Source organism: Protopterus annectens, chromosome 14.part0 (assembly GCF_019279795.1).
Source record: "Protopterus annectens isolate FY-2018-M chromosome 14.part0, PAN1.0, whole genome shotgun sequence".
Taxonomy (NCBI): domain Eukaryota; kingdom Metazoa; phylum Chordata; order Ceratodontiformes; family Protopteridae; genus Protopterus; species Protopterus annectens.
The window spans coordinates 1038645739-1038663212 of record NC_056748.1 but is presented as its reverse complement, the minus strand read 5'-3'; the positions used below and the strand labels follow the sequence as shown (position 1 = coordinate 1038663212).

The window sequence follows — 17474 nt, the reverse complement described above, 5'->3', positions numbered from 1 at the left end:
TACATTATTTTCCGTAAAGACAAGGTATCCCCTCATACCAATCCTTCCTTTATGCCTAAGGTAGCCACAGAAACAGTTAGTCAATTCAATTACCAGTCTTCTTCCTGAATTTTTCAAACAAAGGGGAACATATGCTATACCTTTTTGATGTCCATAGGCAACTTTGTTTTTTCTTCACAGAACAAAACAGTACAGAAAATCTGATCAACTCTTTGTCCTTTTTACCTAACCATTTAGGCCAAGCAGTTTCTAAAGTTACATTAGCTAGATGGATTACGGACTGCATTTCAATGATTTACTCCAAGAACAGACTACAATTGCCCTGTTTACCTGGAGCTCATTCAACCAGATCTATGGGTGCTTCATCTGTTTTCTCTTCCAGGGTATCGAGTGACTATATTTGTACAGCTGTCACTTGGTCAAAAACTCATACTTTTGTCGCACATTACAAATTGGACATTATTTCCAGAAGCAGAACTGCTTTTGGTTCGACAGTGCTCTGGCATATCCTTCCTTGAGGCCACCCAAGAGTTAAGTAGCTGGGGACTCTGACCCATCTGTGAGAAAGAATGAAGAGGACATCAGATTTTTAAGTTATGTACTTACCAAAACTTGGCATCTGTGTTGTCCATCTTCATTCTTCCTCACCTTCCCTCCCAGCCACCCCCTTACCTGATGACTCCTAGAAGGTCTGCGGAATTCATGGAAACCTGTTATTTCTTTCCTTCTGTATCGCTACATCTGTCCTTTAGATGTTAGGAAGCAAATTTTGGGTAGATGGTAGAGCATTATGGGTAGACAGAGGAGATTTTGACTCTGATCAAAGTCTGTGTAAATGTGGCTGAGTGGGATCCATGACCCATCTGTGAGGAAGAATGAAGATGGTCAACACATATGTCAAGTTATGTTAAGTACATAACTTAAAATTATTTTCTTTAGTTGTGGTATCTTCAGACCTCTGGCGTGGCTGTACATCATTTTTTAAAGTTTGAAAGCTCAGAGGGAAGAAAAGTGTTAATGATCAGGAAAGTTTTGCTTAATCATATTTTACAAGCATCTTGGAAGAAATCTGTGATGGCTGTATTACCCAAAGGGGGTATTGACCCTTCAGAACTAGCTTCATATAGTCCTACTTTAGTTTAAACCATGTTTATAAAGTGTTTATGTATTTGCTAGGTAAGAAAATTGCAAAGGTGTTAAAACTGATAGGCGTGGACTAGTGTGCTTTTGTGGAAAGGAGGCAAAAATTTGACAATATTAACAGAACAATGATTATCCAGAGGGAGGCAAAGTCCTAAGAAAAGCAGCTATTGTTGAGTCTTGATGCAGAGAAAGCATTTGATAGTCAGTTGGAATTTTATGCGTAGGGCTGTAGTAGTGTTTGCATTCTCTAATAGATTAATAGGATCATAGTATTCTAGAAAGTTACTATGCTATTGGGCCTGAGGCCCTTATAAGCCTAGCCAAAAGTTTAGCCCATGTTTAGACAAATCAGCACCCAATGCCCCTGTCCAGCAGGGAGATGGGTGGAATCCCAGGGATGTATTTTCCATTTCCCATCCAGTTGTCCAGGTTGCTCTTAAAAAGGGTAAAGAGGTACTCTGCTTGACGTGTGGAGAGGGAGTCTATTCCACAGGTGGGAGAGTCTCTGGGACACAAATCTGTCCCACCAACAAGTCCTATTGATGTCACATACCAGATTGAGGCCACGCATGTGGGTTACTCGAGTGGATCTTGACTTGTGGATATGCGACAGTCCCATCAAGGCAGGTTCCGAGATCTCCTTGTATGCCAGACAGAGGTCACCTCTGAGGAGTCTGTATGAAACTGAGTAGAGGGATAGGGCTTTTAGCCTATCTGTGCATGGTAGATTTTTGAGGCTCTGGAATCTCCTGGTGAGGAACCTCTGTGGTCTCTCCAGCTACTCATGTGCTTTGCAAGGTACATGCCGAACAGGGCATTGTACTCAATAATGGACCGCTTAAGGGAAGAATATAGGGATGTTATGACCTCCTTGTCCCTGGATGAGATATCCTTACTTATGAGGTGGGCCATGTAGAAAGCTTTCTGTACAATGGAAGTAACATGGTGGTCAAAAGTCAGATTGCTATCAATTTGGTTGCCCAAATCTCTTACGACTGACTGTGTGCTTAGGGGGTTGTTATTAATGCGATAATTTGTGGGGATGTGACTCTCCCCAAAGGGGATAATGATGTATTTTTGGTATTCAGCTTGAGGCCATGTTTCTGGCACCAGTCATTTGTTTAGGTGAGATGCTCTTAGAGGATATCCATGTCACTAGGGGAATTGATGACAGCGTAAAAAAAACCACACCACTCCACACCAGGAAACAGTTGGAAAAAAGCTTTACTGGTATGTCCGGTACCTCGGCTTACACCTTCAAGGAAAATTTTCCACACAAGCAGCTCTTCATTATATACATTGAATAATTAAATAATTAGATCCAATAAAATATAATTACTTCTCAATAAATATAATTATTACAAATCAAATAGAATACAGTTGTCCCATTGAGATAGTTCATCACTCCCATATTTTCATTAAAGTGCCCTGCTCTCAAAATATGAGCTATATATTAAGTTATAAGCATGTATATAGCACTGTTATATTTATTCCTATACTATTTCAACATACCTTTCTTATATTGCATATCAAAACTATATATTACATGTTATATTATAATATAAATATTCAACTAAATAAAAACTCCCAATGTTGGAAAGTGCTACTATAAACAGTAAATCTATATACATACTTAGACAAAACAGATGTTCTACACAGAAATTACTTAATGTATCATTCATATTTTGAGAGCAGGGCACTTTAATGAAAATATGGGAGTGATGAACTATCTCAATGGGACAACAATTGCATTCTATTTGATTTGTAATACACCAGTAAAGCTTTTTTCCAACTGTTTCCTGCTGTGTTTTTTTATGTCGTTTACAGCAGTGGTGTGTTTTCATGATATTTACCTTGACCAGCAGGTGAGGGAAATGGCAGCGGATGGTTCCCGTTTTTCCTTCTCTATAATATGGAGAGAGAGGAAATAATGGGCGGAGATGACCCGTGGACAACAGGGGAGATCAGCACCAATGAGGCTAACTTCTCTAAATTGGAGCATTTAACTAAGGAGGTAACTTTGTTCTATGATATTAAGCTCCTAGAGAGGTATTTAGCCTTCGACATTACACCCTGATTCCTTAGAATCAACAGATTGCCTGCATTTGACTTCATGGAGGATGAAGCAGATTTACTCAGCGAATGGAATGCAGCATCCCTAGCTTGTACTAAGGTGTGGCTGGGGGTGCTTATAAAACGTAATGTGAGACAGCAGGAGAAGTCAAGGGCCGATATCCTGCATATACAAATGCATTTGCCGGAGATGACGACGGAAGCAGTCCTGGTGTCCAAATTGAATGATATCAAAGTTAAAGTGGAGAAAGTGGAAGAGTCGGTAACCCTTCGGAAGAAGGGTAAAATCCAATGCGACATAAATGATTAGAAAAACAACATGATTTTTTTTATGGCAATGGAAGGAGACCAGGGGGAAGGCAGATGGGTCGACGTTTTAGTAACAAGGATCAAGAGGTACGCGACTCGTCTATGTCCTCTGGGGAAACTGTATCTAGCAGTAAGAAAAGTCTTTAACGACGAAACTATGGATTCCACGCAGGATAAAGGGACTTCAGAGATTTCAATAGGCCGAGGTAGAAAATGGCAGGGGAACTCGAATTCCGGCAGCAGTAATGACGGCAGAAATTACAGAAACAGAAATAGGAGAAACTAATGTACGGACTGAAGATACTGGTCAATTAGTGGAAGAACTGAACACTTCTTTGGACATTGGATTACTTTAATGTGGACAGTTTGAAGATTGTAAATTTAACCGATTTGACTTTAAGTCATGATGTTATTTAATTGTTGGATAAAGGGGTAAAATTTATCCCGATGCATGTTCCTAGCCTTGCTGATCTGATTCTGGAGGTAACCCGCTTTTGCTGTAAGTTACATTTAAGGGCATTTTTTGACAGCAAAGAAAGCAGGTTATATCAAGAAAATGTTATAATAAAGGATAACTCTGAAGATGACAGTAGTGATTTTGGGGAAGATTCTTTGCCAAATATATCTAATTATGACTGTGAATGTGAAGAAGCTTTTGACAACAGTTTGGTGGGGGGGGGGGCTCTACAGGTGATGGTTATACATGCTTTAACACAGGCTATGGCAAGTTACAATTACCTCATGTACCATATGATAGTCACTTCATGCCCCCAAAAGTATCTGCGAATATCTGTATTTTTGAAAATGTGTTATGTCAACAGATAGAAACTAAATATAAAAATCTCAAAAGGAGTATTAAACAGTTCAATTTAACCAAAGTGCAATGGGAGGCACTGCAACATCTTAGAGTAATCATAGATACACATTTATACAGGCAGATAAGGGGGGAGGTAATTGGGTAGTTATGACTAAACAGTATAATAAGATGGCCATGGTCTTATTGGAGGACACTATGGTATATGAGGTTTTGTCCCACAATTCGTTCAAAGAGTACAATAAGTCTCTGCTGGAAATTTTGGAAAGAGGGGAAAGATTAGGCTTCCTGAATACAATGGATGTTAAGAGATTATATATTAAAAAACCCCAGAGATGCAGTGTTTAAGGTGATACCTAAAATACATAAAAACATTCAGAATCCACCAGGGTGGCCCATAGTGTCTGGTAGGGGAGCTTACCTGCAGAATGTAGGCATGTTTCTAGATTGGCAACTGATAGGGCATTTGGTAAGAATCGTGTCACATATTAAGAATGGAAAGGAGTTGGCAGATAGTGTAGTAGACATGAAATGGTCCCAGGACTACTATTGGGCCTGTGTGGATGTTGCATCCTTGTACACAAACATAAAAAATAAATGGGGTTTGGAAGCAGTAAGATTTATGTTGGGGGAAGGACCTTGTACTGACTTTTTGATACAATTGTTGGAATTTTCCCTCACACCTAACTGTTTCAGTTTTGATAGCAAACATTTTTTGCAAAAGGATGGGGCATCATATACCCCCGCATATGCAATCCTGTTTATGAATTATTTTGAGAGGGCCTATGTATATAACTCAGAGTTTTACAAACACAGAGTTATATTGTTTAAGCGATACATAGATGATCTCCTATTCATTTGCAAGGGTGAAATGGAGGAATTTCACGATTTCATACAGGAGTTGCAGAACAATCATTTTGGATTGCAGCTTACATATAATACCAGCAGGGAGGCTGTACAATATTTGGATCTAGAATTTTTTGTGGGCAAAGAATATATCGTAGAGTTCAAACCTTTTTCCAAAGCTACTACAGTTAATAATTTTCTTAGAGCTGACAGTATGCATGCTCCTCATTTGTTATCTTCACTGCCATATGGTGAGTACTTGAGGACAGCCAACAATACTTCAGACAAGGGCAGGCTAGGTAATGAGTTTGTGATGGTTAGGAATAAATTGTTCAGTGGAGGTTATAATTTGGATTTTTTAAAAAGAGCGGAAAGCAAAGTGATTAGGAAATTGGGGCTGACACACAGTATGATGCAAAGAGAGGCGGTACATGTTGACAGGGAGAGTAGGGAATTGAATAAGGAAGAGGATCAAGATACATTTTTCTTTGTTAATAGGTAATCACCTTTCTCGGAAACCCTGAAAAGGTTAGTACATAGATTTTGGCCCATAATATCTAATGATGGGAAGTTGAAGGGCATTTTTCCTGAGAGAGTCACTTCCTCCTATAGTAGATTTAAGAATTTAAGGGAACTGCTGTCCATTAGGAAATTGGATAAAAACAGGGTAGGAAAAGTAGTTTTCCTTGTGGGAGATGTAAAGTGTGTAACAGGATCAGGAATTTAGATGGAAAGCAGATTAATGGGAAAATTTATAAGGCCATGGACCAATACAACTGTGAAACCATTGGGGCAGTTTACATTATAGGATGTGGATGTCCCACAGTTAAGTGGTATATAGGGCAGACTAGAAGGCAGTTAAGAAAAGAATAATGGAACATCTAGGTGACATTAGAAGGAGTAGGTTAGAGAGCCCGGTTGCAGAACATTTTGCCACATGCCATGAGGGTACAGACACATCCTTATTTTACTGCGTGTTAGCCAAACCATTTCAATGTCAAGGGGATGAATTTACACATAAACTGACACAATTGGAAACTAAATGTATTATTCGTTTTGGTACCCTTTGCCCAAGGGGATTAAATCTTGATATTAATTTACATGCAGGGTGGGGGTAGGAAAAACATTATGCTTGTGATTACTGTGTAGAACATCTGTTTTGTCTATATGTATATAGATTTACTGTTTATAGTGGCAGTTTCCAACATTGGGAGTTTTTATTTAGTTGAATATTTATATTATAATATAACATGTAATATATATTTTTGATATGCAATATAAGAAAGGTAGCGATGTTGAAATAGTATAGGAATAAATATAATAGTACTGTATACATGCTTATAACTTAATATATAGTTCATATTTTGAGAGCAGGGCACTTTAATGAAAATATGGGAGTGATGAACTATCTCAATGGGGCAACAACTGCATTATATTTGATTTGTAATAATTCTATTTATTGAGAAGTAATTATATTTAATTGGATCTAATTAATGAATTAATTATTCAATGTATATAATTAATTAATTATTCAATGTATATAATAGTACTTCCACGGTGGTGCAGCAGTAGTGTTGTTTCCTCACAGCAAGAGGTTCTCCCGTTCAGTTCTCGGCTTGGGTTGGGAGTGCCTTCTGTGTGGAGTCTGCATGCCCTCCCCGCGGTCGAGTGGGCGTTCAAAAGACATGCGTTGAATGGGTGTGCCTTCGTTGAAAGTTGGGCGTCGGGCTGGCAACTTGACACCATAAAAACCAACTGTCAAGTCATTAGCGGACCAGAGTTCTGCTGTGGCGACCCCTAACCGGGAAAAGCCGAAATACAAACAACAACAATTCAGTGTATATAATGAAGAGCTGCTTGTGTGGAAAATATTCCTTGAAGGCGTAAGCCGGGGTACTGTATACACCAGTAAAACTTTTTTCCAGCTGTTTCCTGGTGTGGAGTTGTGTGTTTTTTTACGTCGTTTACAACAGTGGTGAATTGATGACAGTGCCCAGCTTGCAGTCATCCGCAAACTTGGTCGACCATAGCCCACTGGTTTTGGTCTGCACCTCAGAAAAGTATTTCCCAAATAACAGAGGCCCCGACCGAACCCTGGGGTACTCCACTCGATACGGGTCTACTGCTTCAGGTGGCTTCCCCTGTTTTGAATAGGTGGGTTCTGTCATTGAGCCAGTTAGCTACCCATCTGATAATGTATGGATTGATGCCTAGTTGAGAGAGTTTATCTGTTATTCCCGAGTGGGGAATAGTGTCAAAGTCTTTGGCCAGGTCAAGGTAAGCGATGTGCACTGTATTTCCCTTGTGCATTGCTTGGTGACTGTCTCAAAAAAGTCAACCAAATTTATCAGACGTGACCTCCCCTTGACTAAGCCAAACTGTGTGGGATTGAGTGTTTGGAGGTTGCCAATGTCCTTGTTAATGAGGTCCATGATAATCCGTTCCATGGCCTTGCAGATCAGGCTAGTTAGGCTGATGGTCTATAATTTCCTGGATTTGTGGAAGCTCCACCTTTGTGTAAAGAGATGACAGTGGCCATCCTCCACTCAGCTGGGACAAAGTACTCAGGCTTTGGTTGAATATGGTGCCTAATGGTGCTGCAAGTTCCTGCCGGATGCAGCCTGAGATTTATCTGGTCCTGTGGAGGCTGTATTTTTTGCCTTTGAGAGAGCAGTGATGACCTGATCCTAGATATAAGGGGAATAGGGCAGGTACTGGGAATGTCCTGATTTACTGATGGGTGGAAAGAGGGGTGAAATTTTTGCTGAATCTTTCAGCCAGCACGTTTGCTATATCTATGGCATTTGTATATGTGGTGTCCTTGAGCACCAGTTCTGAACAGATCTGGGTGCTTCCTTTGAGATTGCTGACATATGTGAAGAAGGCCTTATGATTGTCTCTAGCAGATGTGGCTAATTTGGACTTGAAGTTTGCTGTGGATGATTTCACTAGTGCTCTTATTTGCTTGTTCAGGCTAAGGAGAGATTGCTTCCAGGTGGGCACCTGCTCCTTCTTGGTCCTGGACAGCAATTGTTTTCTTTTGTTATAGAGTTTATTTATTGCAGACATCCAACAGACAGATTTTTTCTTCCTTGTGGAGGATGATTTAGTCCTGTCAGGTATACCTTATTCCATGCATCTATATAAATGTTCGTATAGTGCTTTCGTATAGTTTTGGATACTGGTGCCAGTTCCTAGAGATGGGGAGGGAGCTGTGAAGCTGTTTATACCATCCCTCAGGAGGTTGTAATCAGCTTTGGAGAAGTTTTTTTGGTTTGACCCTAGCTAGAAGGGGGTCAGGGGAGATGGTGACTTCAAAAGTGACCTTTTTATGGTCGGATCTTACCAGGGAGGATAATACTGCAGGGATGCTGCAGTGGTTACTCATGCTGGTTAATACCAAGTCCAATATATTATCACCTCTTGTGGGGGTATCATCTAGCTGTACCAAAGCATTTTCATTGAGAAAACCGAGGAATCTCTGGGCATTTGTGTTCTGGCATGAGTAGATCTTCCAGTTTATGTTTGGGTAGTTAAAGTCACCCAGGATCATGGTAAAGGGTTGAATCTTGATAGATTCGAAGAAGTCCAGATAGGCAGGTTATTTTTTTTGAGTCAGTTTTGGGGGCCGGTAGCTAGCTATGATTTGTATAGGGGTCTCGTCAATGGTTAACTGCACCTGAAGTGTCTTCTGTGCATCATACTGTTTGACCAGCCTGGAGGTGTGTGCGTCTTTAATATATATTGAAACTCCACTTCCTTTGGCTTTACTACGTACAGTTTGGGATCTGAATGTATGATACAATGAGTAACCAGGCAAGTCTGGGGTGCTCTCCACAACTTTGAACCAGGTTTCTGTGACTTCTCAGATGTCAGCATTTTCCTGGGTTAAGAATGCTTGCAGTGAGTGCAGTTTCATGTTTAGACTCCTAGAGTTTAGCAGTCTTCTTCTTTCGTCTGCTCCCGTTAGGGGTCGCCACAGCAGATCAACTGTTTCCATTTCCTCCTGTCCTTTGCATCTTGCTCTGTCACATCAACCATCTGCATATCCTCTCTCACCACATCCATAAACCTTATCTTAGGCCTTCCTCTTTTCCTGTTACCTGGCAGCTTCATCCTTAGCATCTTTTTCCCAATATACTCTGCATCCCTCCTCAGCACATGTCCAAACCAACGTAATCTTGCCTCCCTGCTTTGTCCCTAAACCTTCCAACCTGGGCTGACCCTCTAATATACTTATTCCTAATCCTGTCCATCCTCGTCACACCCAGTGCAAATCTTAACATCTTCAACTCTGCCACGTCAAGCTCTGACTCCTGCCTTTTTGTCAGTGCCACTGTCTCCAACCCGTATAACATAGCTGGTCTCACTACCCTCTTGTAGACTTTCCCTTTCACTCTTACTGGTACTCGTCTGTCACGAATTACTCCTGACACTCTTCTCCACCCACTCCATCCTGCCTGTACTCTCTTCTTCTCTACTCTTCCACACTCACCATTACTCTGAACTGTTGATCCCAAGTACTTAAACTCAAACTCATTCACCTTTGCCACCTCTACTCCTTGCATCCTCACCATTCCTCTATCCTTCCTCTCATTCACACACATATATTCTGTCTTAGTCCTGCTGACCTTCATTCCTCTTCTCTCTAGAGCATATCTCCACCTCTCCAGGGTCTCCTCCACCTGTTCCCTACTCTCGCTACAGATCACAATGTCATCTGCAAATATGACCTTTAATTTGCATTTTGTTGAAGTTATTATGTTGGTAGTTTTAACCTCATCACTTTTTGTAAAAAAGGCACTATAGGGTAGGCAACAGCCTTTGTCAGAAGCCTGAAGCCCAAGTGAGGCAGATGCAGACCATCTCTGGCAAAGCATTGTGGTCTGTCGATCATATCTTCCCAGGCTGTCAGGTACTGGATCCCCTTGGAATGATACCAGAAACTAAGCTAATTGTTAGTCATTTTCTGTTTGTATTGAGGCATCATTGTGGGTGATGGTAGAATGCTGCTTAAGGCTAGGCACATACCTGCCTGGGATACATATTCAGCGAGTTTAATCATGTCTCTCTTCATGTAGCCCAGGGAGGTATGTCTCAAGTCATTTACTCCAACATGGATTATGACAGAGTCATAACAGTACCTGTTGTTGAGAGACTTGAGTGCATGTGTGATATGGTGGATTCTGGCCCCTGGCAGACAACTAACCATGACTTTCTCCTAATCCAGCCTGGTGGGAGGCACATCAGTGTGTCTCACAATGGAGTGTCTTATGACTAATGTTGGGTTTATGGTTAAGCCGTAGTGGTTGTGAGATACAAGTGTGTGAACTATGCATGGTATGTGGGTGTTGAGGGCTGTGGAGATCTTGTGTGTTCCTTTGTTTGGGTATGTTTTTGTTGAGGACCTCCACATATGTGGGTGTGTGTTGTGTAGGTGTGGGTGATGGTTGAGGTGTAGTGATTGTGTTGACATCCTTCTCAGTGCCAGGTGTACTGGCTTGTGAGGGAGAGAGCATAGACTCTAGGTTGTTAATGTAATTGCATCTCTTGCAAATTATGTTCGTAGGTGGTAGTAGTAGGTGGTTGTCTGTGTACGTAAGGCAGTTGCTGCACTGTCTTAGGATGCCCATATCAATCAGACTGGCAGGAAAAACTGTAGAAAATTGTCCATCCATATTTGTCAGAGTCTGAGAGAGAAATGCCAGGGAGAGCTAAGGGGTATGCCTAAAGCCCAAGTGCTTAAACCAAAACTAAGAGACTAATTAGGGATAATTAGGAGGATATGTGAATGGTCTGAGGCAAGAATTAAGGTGGTAGAATTAGTCTCCAACAGGAAGTGTTTGATAAGAGGAACAAGGGAGGGGTATCCTCTTTCCCCTGAGGTATTTGCTTATATTTAGAGCCATTGGCAAAGAAAATAAAATGGACTCTCAAATTCAAGGCTGTAGGTGATATTGTAATCAAGAAATGCTATCATTATTTGCAAATGTTACTATTTTGTATTTGAAGATTCCAGGAAAAGTCATTTCAGTGGTGTGGAACATTTTGAGACAGTTTCATGTCTTTTTGGGATGTAAAATTGATGAAGATAAACCAAAAGTGCCCATGCTTGAATTGGCTCAGCAATACACATATTTGTGAGGACATGATAAGATGAAGTATTTAGGTATATGGATTTAAAAGGATTCTTTTATAGCAGATAAGGGTATGTGGGAAGAGGCTAAACAAAAGGTAAAAGAAAAACTGAAACTAGAAGCTATTGATTAAGACTTTTGGATAAGAAGTAACATTTTTTAGTCCCTTCAGTTTTATATACAGGTCAGGGATATTTTTGTCATTCAGAGGAGAAGTTGTGGATGATGATTAGTAAATAACTGAAGAATTTATTTTGGAGGGGATTAATGCAAAAACTAACTGGGATAAGTTGATCATTCCCACAGATCAAGGTGGTTTACAATTACCAGATTTGAAGGGGTACTTCAGAGCTACACATTTAAGGCTCATATTCATAACACAAGCAGAAGGCTGAAATTAAATATGGAAAGGGATGATGATGATGAAAGATTGGGGGGGGGTTCAATAAATAAGGGTAACGTAGGATTGTGGATACAGGTCCTTAAAGAGAGTAAAAGCAATGCAATATATTATATTTATAAAGTAACAGAAAATATTCTTAGAACTAAGCCCACACAGTAATGGAGAAAGGAAATTTTACCAGTAGAGATGATTGTAAGCAGGATATAGAAAATAGGCCTGTGTGGAATTTACATGATAAAACTGGCAAAGCAGCCAGGTTTTGGGAGAAGACTCGAGAGGGAAAGGTAATAAAGTAGGATGAGGCCAAGCTTTGACTGCAGGTTAGAGACTGCATTCCCTACCAGGGGACTGGTATCAGAGTGTAAGCAAAGAGAAAAAATAGTGGGATCCTAAGTGAAATACCAGCTCTGGTAGAGTTTTAAGTTGATTCTAAAATAAAATCTGTTGTTAAAAAAGCGATAGGTCATAGGGCATAGAAAATATTGCATGATAACTGTAAGAATCAGAGGAGGTTCGTAAAGATTGAAAAGAGAGACCGGAAAGGCAATTTACAAAAGAATTGGAGTACATCTCAATGGTTCTTATTTATGCAACAAAGTCCAGAAAGTTTAAGATTTTTGATTGATGTGTTTGCATTGGTATTTTTATACTTCAAGCAGACTTTAGAGAAATTGTCCTTCAGCAGATAACAAATGCTGGAGGTGCATTGGGGAAGATGGAAGTAATTGTAAACATATTTGCTAGTGTGATGAGCTAGCAGATTTTAAAAATTCCCTACAGAGTACTGTGTCAGAAATGTTGGCAAATAAGTAGTTTTAAATGTAGAAATGTGATGGGGCACAGGATCTGACTTGACTAGGCATGGAAAGGCCTTACTAAGGTAAATGCTGCTAGCTGCCAAAAAGCAGTTAACTGGAAAAGGAAATCAAAATCTAAACCAACTGTAATTGAAGTACTGAGTAATGTAAAGTAGATAAAGGAGCTGGAGGTAAGATGTTTTAGAAGGGCAAGAGCAAATTTCATAAAAGTAAATGGAATTTGTGGTAACAATACATGCAGAATAATGAGGGGGAGCGAGGTTTAAGGGAAGGCAGGAACTGTGCAATTTATGTATTACTGGAGTAACTGATAATTGTTAAAAAGAAAACATGAATATTGCATGAAAAGAAAACCTGAATTTTGCATGAAAATAATGAAAATGTCACTGTGGTGCATCCCCCTTTCTAGTAATATATGCACACGGGTATAGGACTATTCACTGAAAGTCAAATGACTGTGCACAAACCACTGAAAGCTCAATTCACTGAAAAGACAATCCACTGAAACACATTTCACTGAAAGTTATATATGGCCTTTTCCCCACTGTAGTGTGACCCTGGAGTTAGTATATATAGTAAGGGGGTGTGTGCCCCCCCCCACATAGTTTGGGTCTATATTATGTTCAGAAAAGTGTAACTTATTGGAATTGCAAGTATCCATGTATATAGTTCAAAATATTTAAAATAGGTGGGGGTCCCCCCCCCCTTACTATATATACTAACTCCAGGGTCGCACTACAGTGGGGAAAAGGCCATATATGACTTTCAGTGAAATGCGTTTCAGTGAATTGTGCACAGTCAAATGTGTTTCAGTGAAATCTGCTTTCAGTGAATAGTCCTAGACCCATGCACATGTATGTCCGACTATAAATTGTGATTTAATAAAGATGATTAAAAAAGTGGTGTTAGAATTGTCATTGGTGTTTTCTTTTCTTTTTTTTTTTTTTTGTAAGGGAGAAACATGAGAAGTGAAAGCCTTTCCCTCCTGAAGTGTACAAGCCAGCTCAGTCTTTACCAAAAATGAGCATGTGTTTGAGTGGAAAACTCTTTTATTCATTCTGTAGCCTGGACCCATGTCACAGAGGAATGGAGACTTAATTGCTACCCAAGTGATTGGAGTTTTATTAGTGCCCATGGCACAGAAGACGCGAATCAGGGTGGGGGGTGAAGGGGCATGACCCACTCTCCTCTCCAGGAGGGAGTGGTTTCCAGACACAACAAGGCACATAGGATGGTGCAATCTCCCTGGTAGAGACTGGGGAGACTACTGCTTATGCTGTGGGGAATGGTAGGGCTGCTTAAAGGCATAATACTTTTGTGAAGTGAGAGAACATCCTCATCCTTTTCATACAGCCCTGTGCACTCCCCAGCACCATGACAGGTGCATGCTGTAGGTACAGGGAGAAAACTGTAAAATGCTGCAGCCACCCTTGATTGCTGCCTGGGTGTTGACCTCTTGGTCATCTCACACACAGATGAGAAAGAATGGGCTAATTTACAGAAAGAAGGTCTTGTGATCAGCAGATAGTTGGAGCAAAGTGTAGCAAAAAAAAAAAAAAAGAAAGAAAAGCTCTTATTCATCATTGCTTGGGAAGAGCTGGTAGTTAATGAACTGACAGAATCTTTCAAAGTGGATTTTCATTTGCACTACCTTTTTCAGTCAGATGTTGAATCATCCGTTAGAAAGTGGTAACGTCAAAGACCACTCCTGTAGAGGTGTGACTGCCTCCAGTCTTGCATTTACCTCCACCAGTTGGTCATTGGTTCACACCTGCACCAAGTATAATTGCTTTGGATTGTGACTCCATTCCAACACCTCTATAATTCAGGACAGAATAATGTCAGTTTTCCAAATCCACTCATTCAGTTGAAACCTAATCAGTGGAGTCAGCTTTCTTGGAACAGGTTTTATTTCCTGGGGGAAACCTTTCTGCACCCTGATGGGTGGGGGAGAGATACTACCACCCAACTTGTAGCAACTCTACTCCGCACAGTAGTGTGGAAAACAGCAACCTCATTGATGACCTAATTCAATTTTTGGTAATTAGTATCTGACCAAATAACGTTCAGTGAAAATGCTTTCAATAAATCAGTTGGCTTCCTTTCAAGACTTAGTCTTCATCTTGTGGCTGTCTTATAACATCTGCTGCTGCATTTTTTGTTTGCATTTTATGTTTTACTGTGTAAAATTCTTTACAGTCATAGACTGCTTTAAAGGCTGTCTTATTGGTTGATTTATGAGGAGACCCTCCTCTGTGGGCCACAAATACCTTGCTTTCCTGTGCCTGTATTTTGAGCAACTCCTTTGGTAGTGAACACTTCTGGAATTCTCTTTAATCTGGACAAGAATGTATTTTACATTTTCATAATGATGTAGGTGCCAAGTTTTTATTTTTCTTGATTTGCAAGAGCTGCTACAGCAGCTTTCACAGTAAGAGCCTTTATGTTGTGTCATTTTAGAATTCTGTGTTGGTGTGATTGTGTCCTTTTTGTAGCTTCACATTTCAGCTTGCAGATTGATGATAGCAATGGCAAGTGTCATTTTGTCATGTTCCTTGTGCCTATACTTTAGTAATATGGTTAGTTCAATGAAGATTTCAGAAAGTGGTATTTGTCCAGCTATCATACGGAGTTTACCCTAGTGATTACAAACACATTTTCAACACAGCTGTGATACAGAGATGTGTAACTTTTGTTCTAGATCCCTTAGACCTGAACACCAATGTCGATTTTCTGTTCGACTATGGCTTGGATGCTCCTGATGATGTGTCAGCAGAACATGAAATGCCAAGAGCCATTAAAAAGGTAAGTAAGAAAATGTGGAACTGCTAAGCAGGATTTTGAGGGAGAGAAGGTACAGTTTAGAACTGCTTCTATTGCCATGTAATTTGAGCACATGAATTGGCAAATGTTAATATTGCTAATTGTGTTTCATGTTTGTTGTTACTAGTAATAGCAGCTGTTGGAAATGTTAAAAATTTTTATTCAATGGTAATTTATTTATTTTCCAACCATATTATACATCCTGAGAAAGCCACATGCATGGTGCCACTCTACCTTTAAATTGGTGGCAACCCTTTTGGTATTAAGTTAGTTCACAAGTCTGTTCTTTATACCACAGGGACATGTCTAATCAGAGTGTTTACAGATTTCACCCTCATTGTATATTCTGAATAGTTTTTTGTTTTCATGTACTATTCCTGTATCAATGCTATATACTTGCACATACATAATTTCAGTGAACAAATTTGAACCTATGCCTTTTTCGCCTTATTTCTTTCAGTTTTGTTTTATTCTCCTTATTACTAGCTCAGCTTCCCATAATCCCATGTAATAAAAAAGATACCTCAGGTCTAATTTCCCGCTCAGTTGCTAGAGATGTGGTCTGATGTACTCAGTCTCATTTTCAGAGATGTGTGTTTTTGGTGGTATCTCTCTCACTTTATCCTTCTCCTTTTGTGAAGAGTTTATCTCCTGCTTTCCACATCTCCCTTTACCACAAAAAAAAAAAATGATGTTTATGTAACGAGTGGTCAAACGGTTTTATGGTAAACACACAAAGCATAGGTAGGTACTAGGCTATTGGCCCTAGGGGCTGTATAAGCCTAGCCAAAAACGTACCCTGGCTTTCACCACCCAAGAAAATTATTTTCATGTGCCCCTGTCGAGCAGAGCCACAGAAGTGATCCCCGGGGTGAAGTTCCTATTTCCCATCCAGTCATCGAGATTTTTCTTGAAGAGTGCTAATGAGGAGCTCTGTTTGACATACAGGTAGTCTGTTTCAGAGTATAGAAAGTCTCTGGGACAGGAATCTATCCCTCCAGCATGTTCTGTTTATTGTGGTGACAAGGTTTAGGTCACTAGAGCATGTAGCTCAGAGGGATTGGGATTTCTTTAAGTGGAGCATGTCCAACAGCTCTTGGTTTGATGTAGCTTTGTATGTTAGGCAGAGATCGCCTCTGAGTAGGCAATATGCGACGGAGTAAATCTAGAGTTTTTTTGAGACTGTCTACGTAGGACATCTGGTTGAGGCCAGTAAATCCTCTTTGTGAGGTATTTCTGTGGCCTCTCCAGTTGTTGTAGATGTCTTGTGAGGTACATACCAAAAGGGGCGCTGTACTCTATAATGGGTCTAATGAGTGACGAGTAGAGGGGAACAATGACCTAATTTTCAGGATAAAGAAACCTTTTGTGATGAGGTGTGCCACGTAGAAGGATTTCCTGACCACTGTGGTGATGTGAGTATCAAAGGAGAGACTACTGTCCACCTGTGTCCCAAGGTCTCTTATCACACTTTTGGTGTTAGGTAGACTACCACCTATGTGGTAGTTCATGGGTACAGAGTTTTTACCAAAGGGGATGAGAGTGCACTTTTTGGCATTGAGCTTCAGGCCATGGCTTTGACACCAGGCATCTGTCTCAGTGCGGCCCTTTTGTAGGATGTGCACATCGTTAGGAGTTTTGATTATGGCTCCCAGTTTGCAGTCATCTGCAAACTTCGTTAGCCAAAGACCTTCTGTGTTAGCCTGTACTTCAGAGAAGTAGATACCAAACAGGAGAAGACCCAGGACTGAACCCTGTGGTACTCCACTTGTCACTGGTCTGAAGTCGGATTTGGAGTCTGCTACTTTCACAGTGTGGGTTCTGTCCGTGAGGCAGTTGGCAACTCATCTTGTGACATAGGGATTTATACCTAGTTTAGTGAGGTATAATTCCAGAGTGGGGGATGGTGTCAAAAGCCTTGGCGAGATCTAGATAGGCTGTGTGATCCACCATACCCTCATCTATGGCTTTGGTGACTGCTTCAAAGAAGTCTTATCAGGTTTAGGAGACATGATCCGCCTTTTACAAACCCAAACTGGGTGGGGTCCAGAGTTTGGAGATTACCAATGTCTTTGTTTATGAGTTCCATGGCCTTGCAGACCAGGCTT

General features: G+C 40.5%; 1 protein-coding gene across 2 annotated transcripts in view; it reads left to right on the top strand.

Annotated features, from left to right (window-relative positions):
* The window catches only part of ZMYM3 (zinc finger MYM-type containing 3), a 3891108-nt gene that overhangs the window by 2830953 nt on the left and 1042681 nt on the right, over window positions 1-17474 (top strand). For both annotated transcript variants that reach the window (XM_044056844.1, XM_044056843.1), the window contains exon 19: window positions 15245-15348. In XM_044056844.1, the coding sequence (XP_043912779.1) occupies window positions 15245-15348 (104 nt within the window). The remainder of the gene's footprint in view (window positions 1-15244; window positions 15349-17474) is intronic.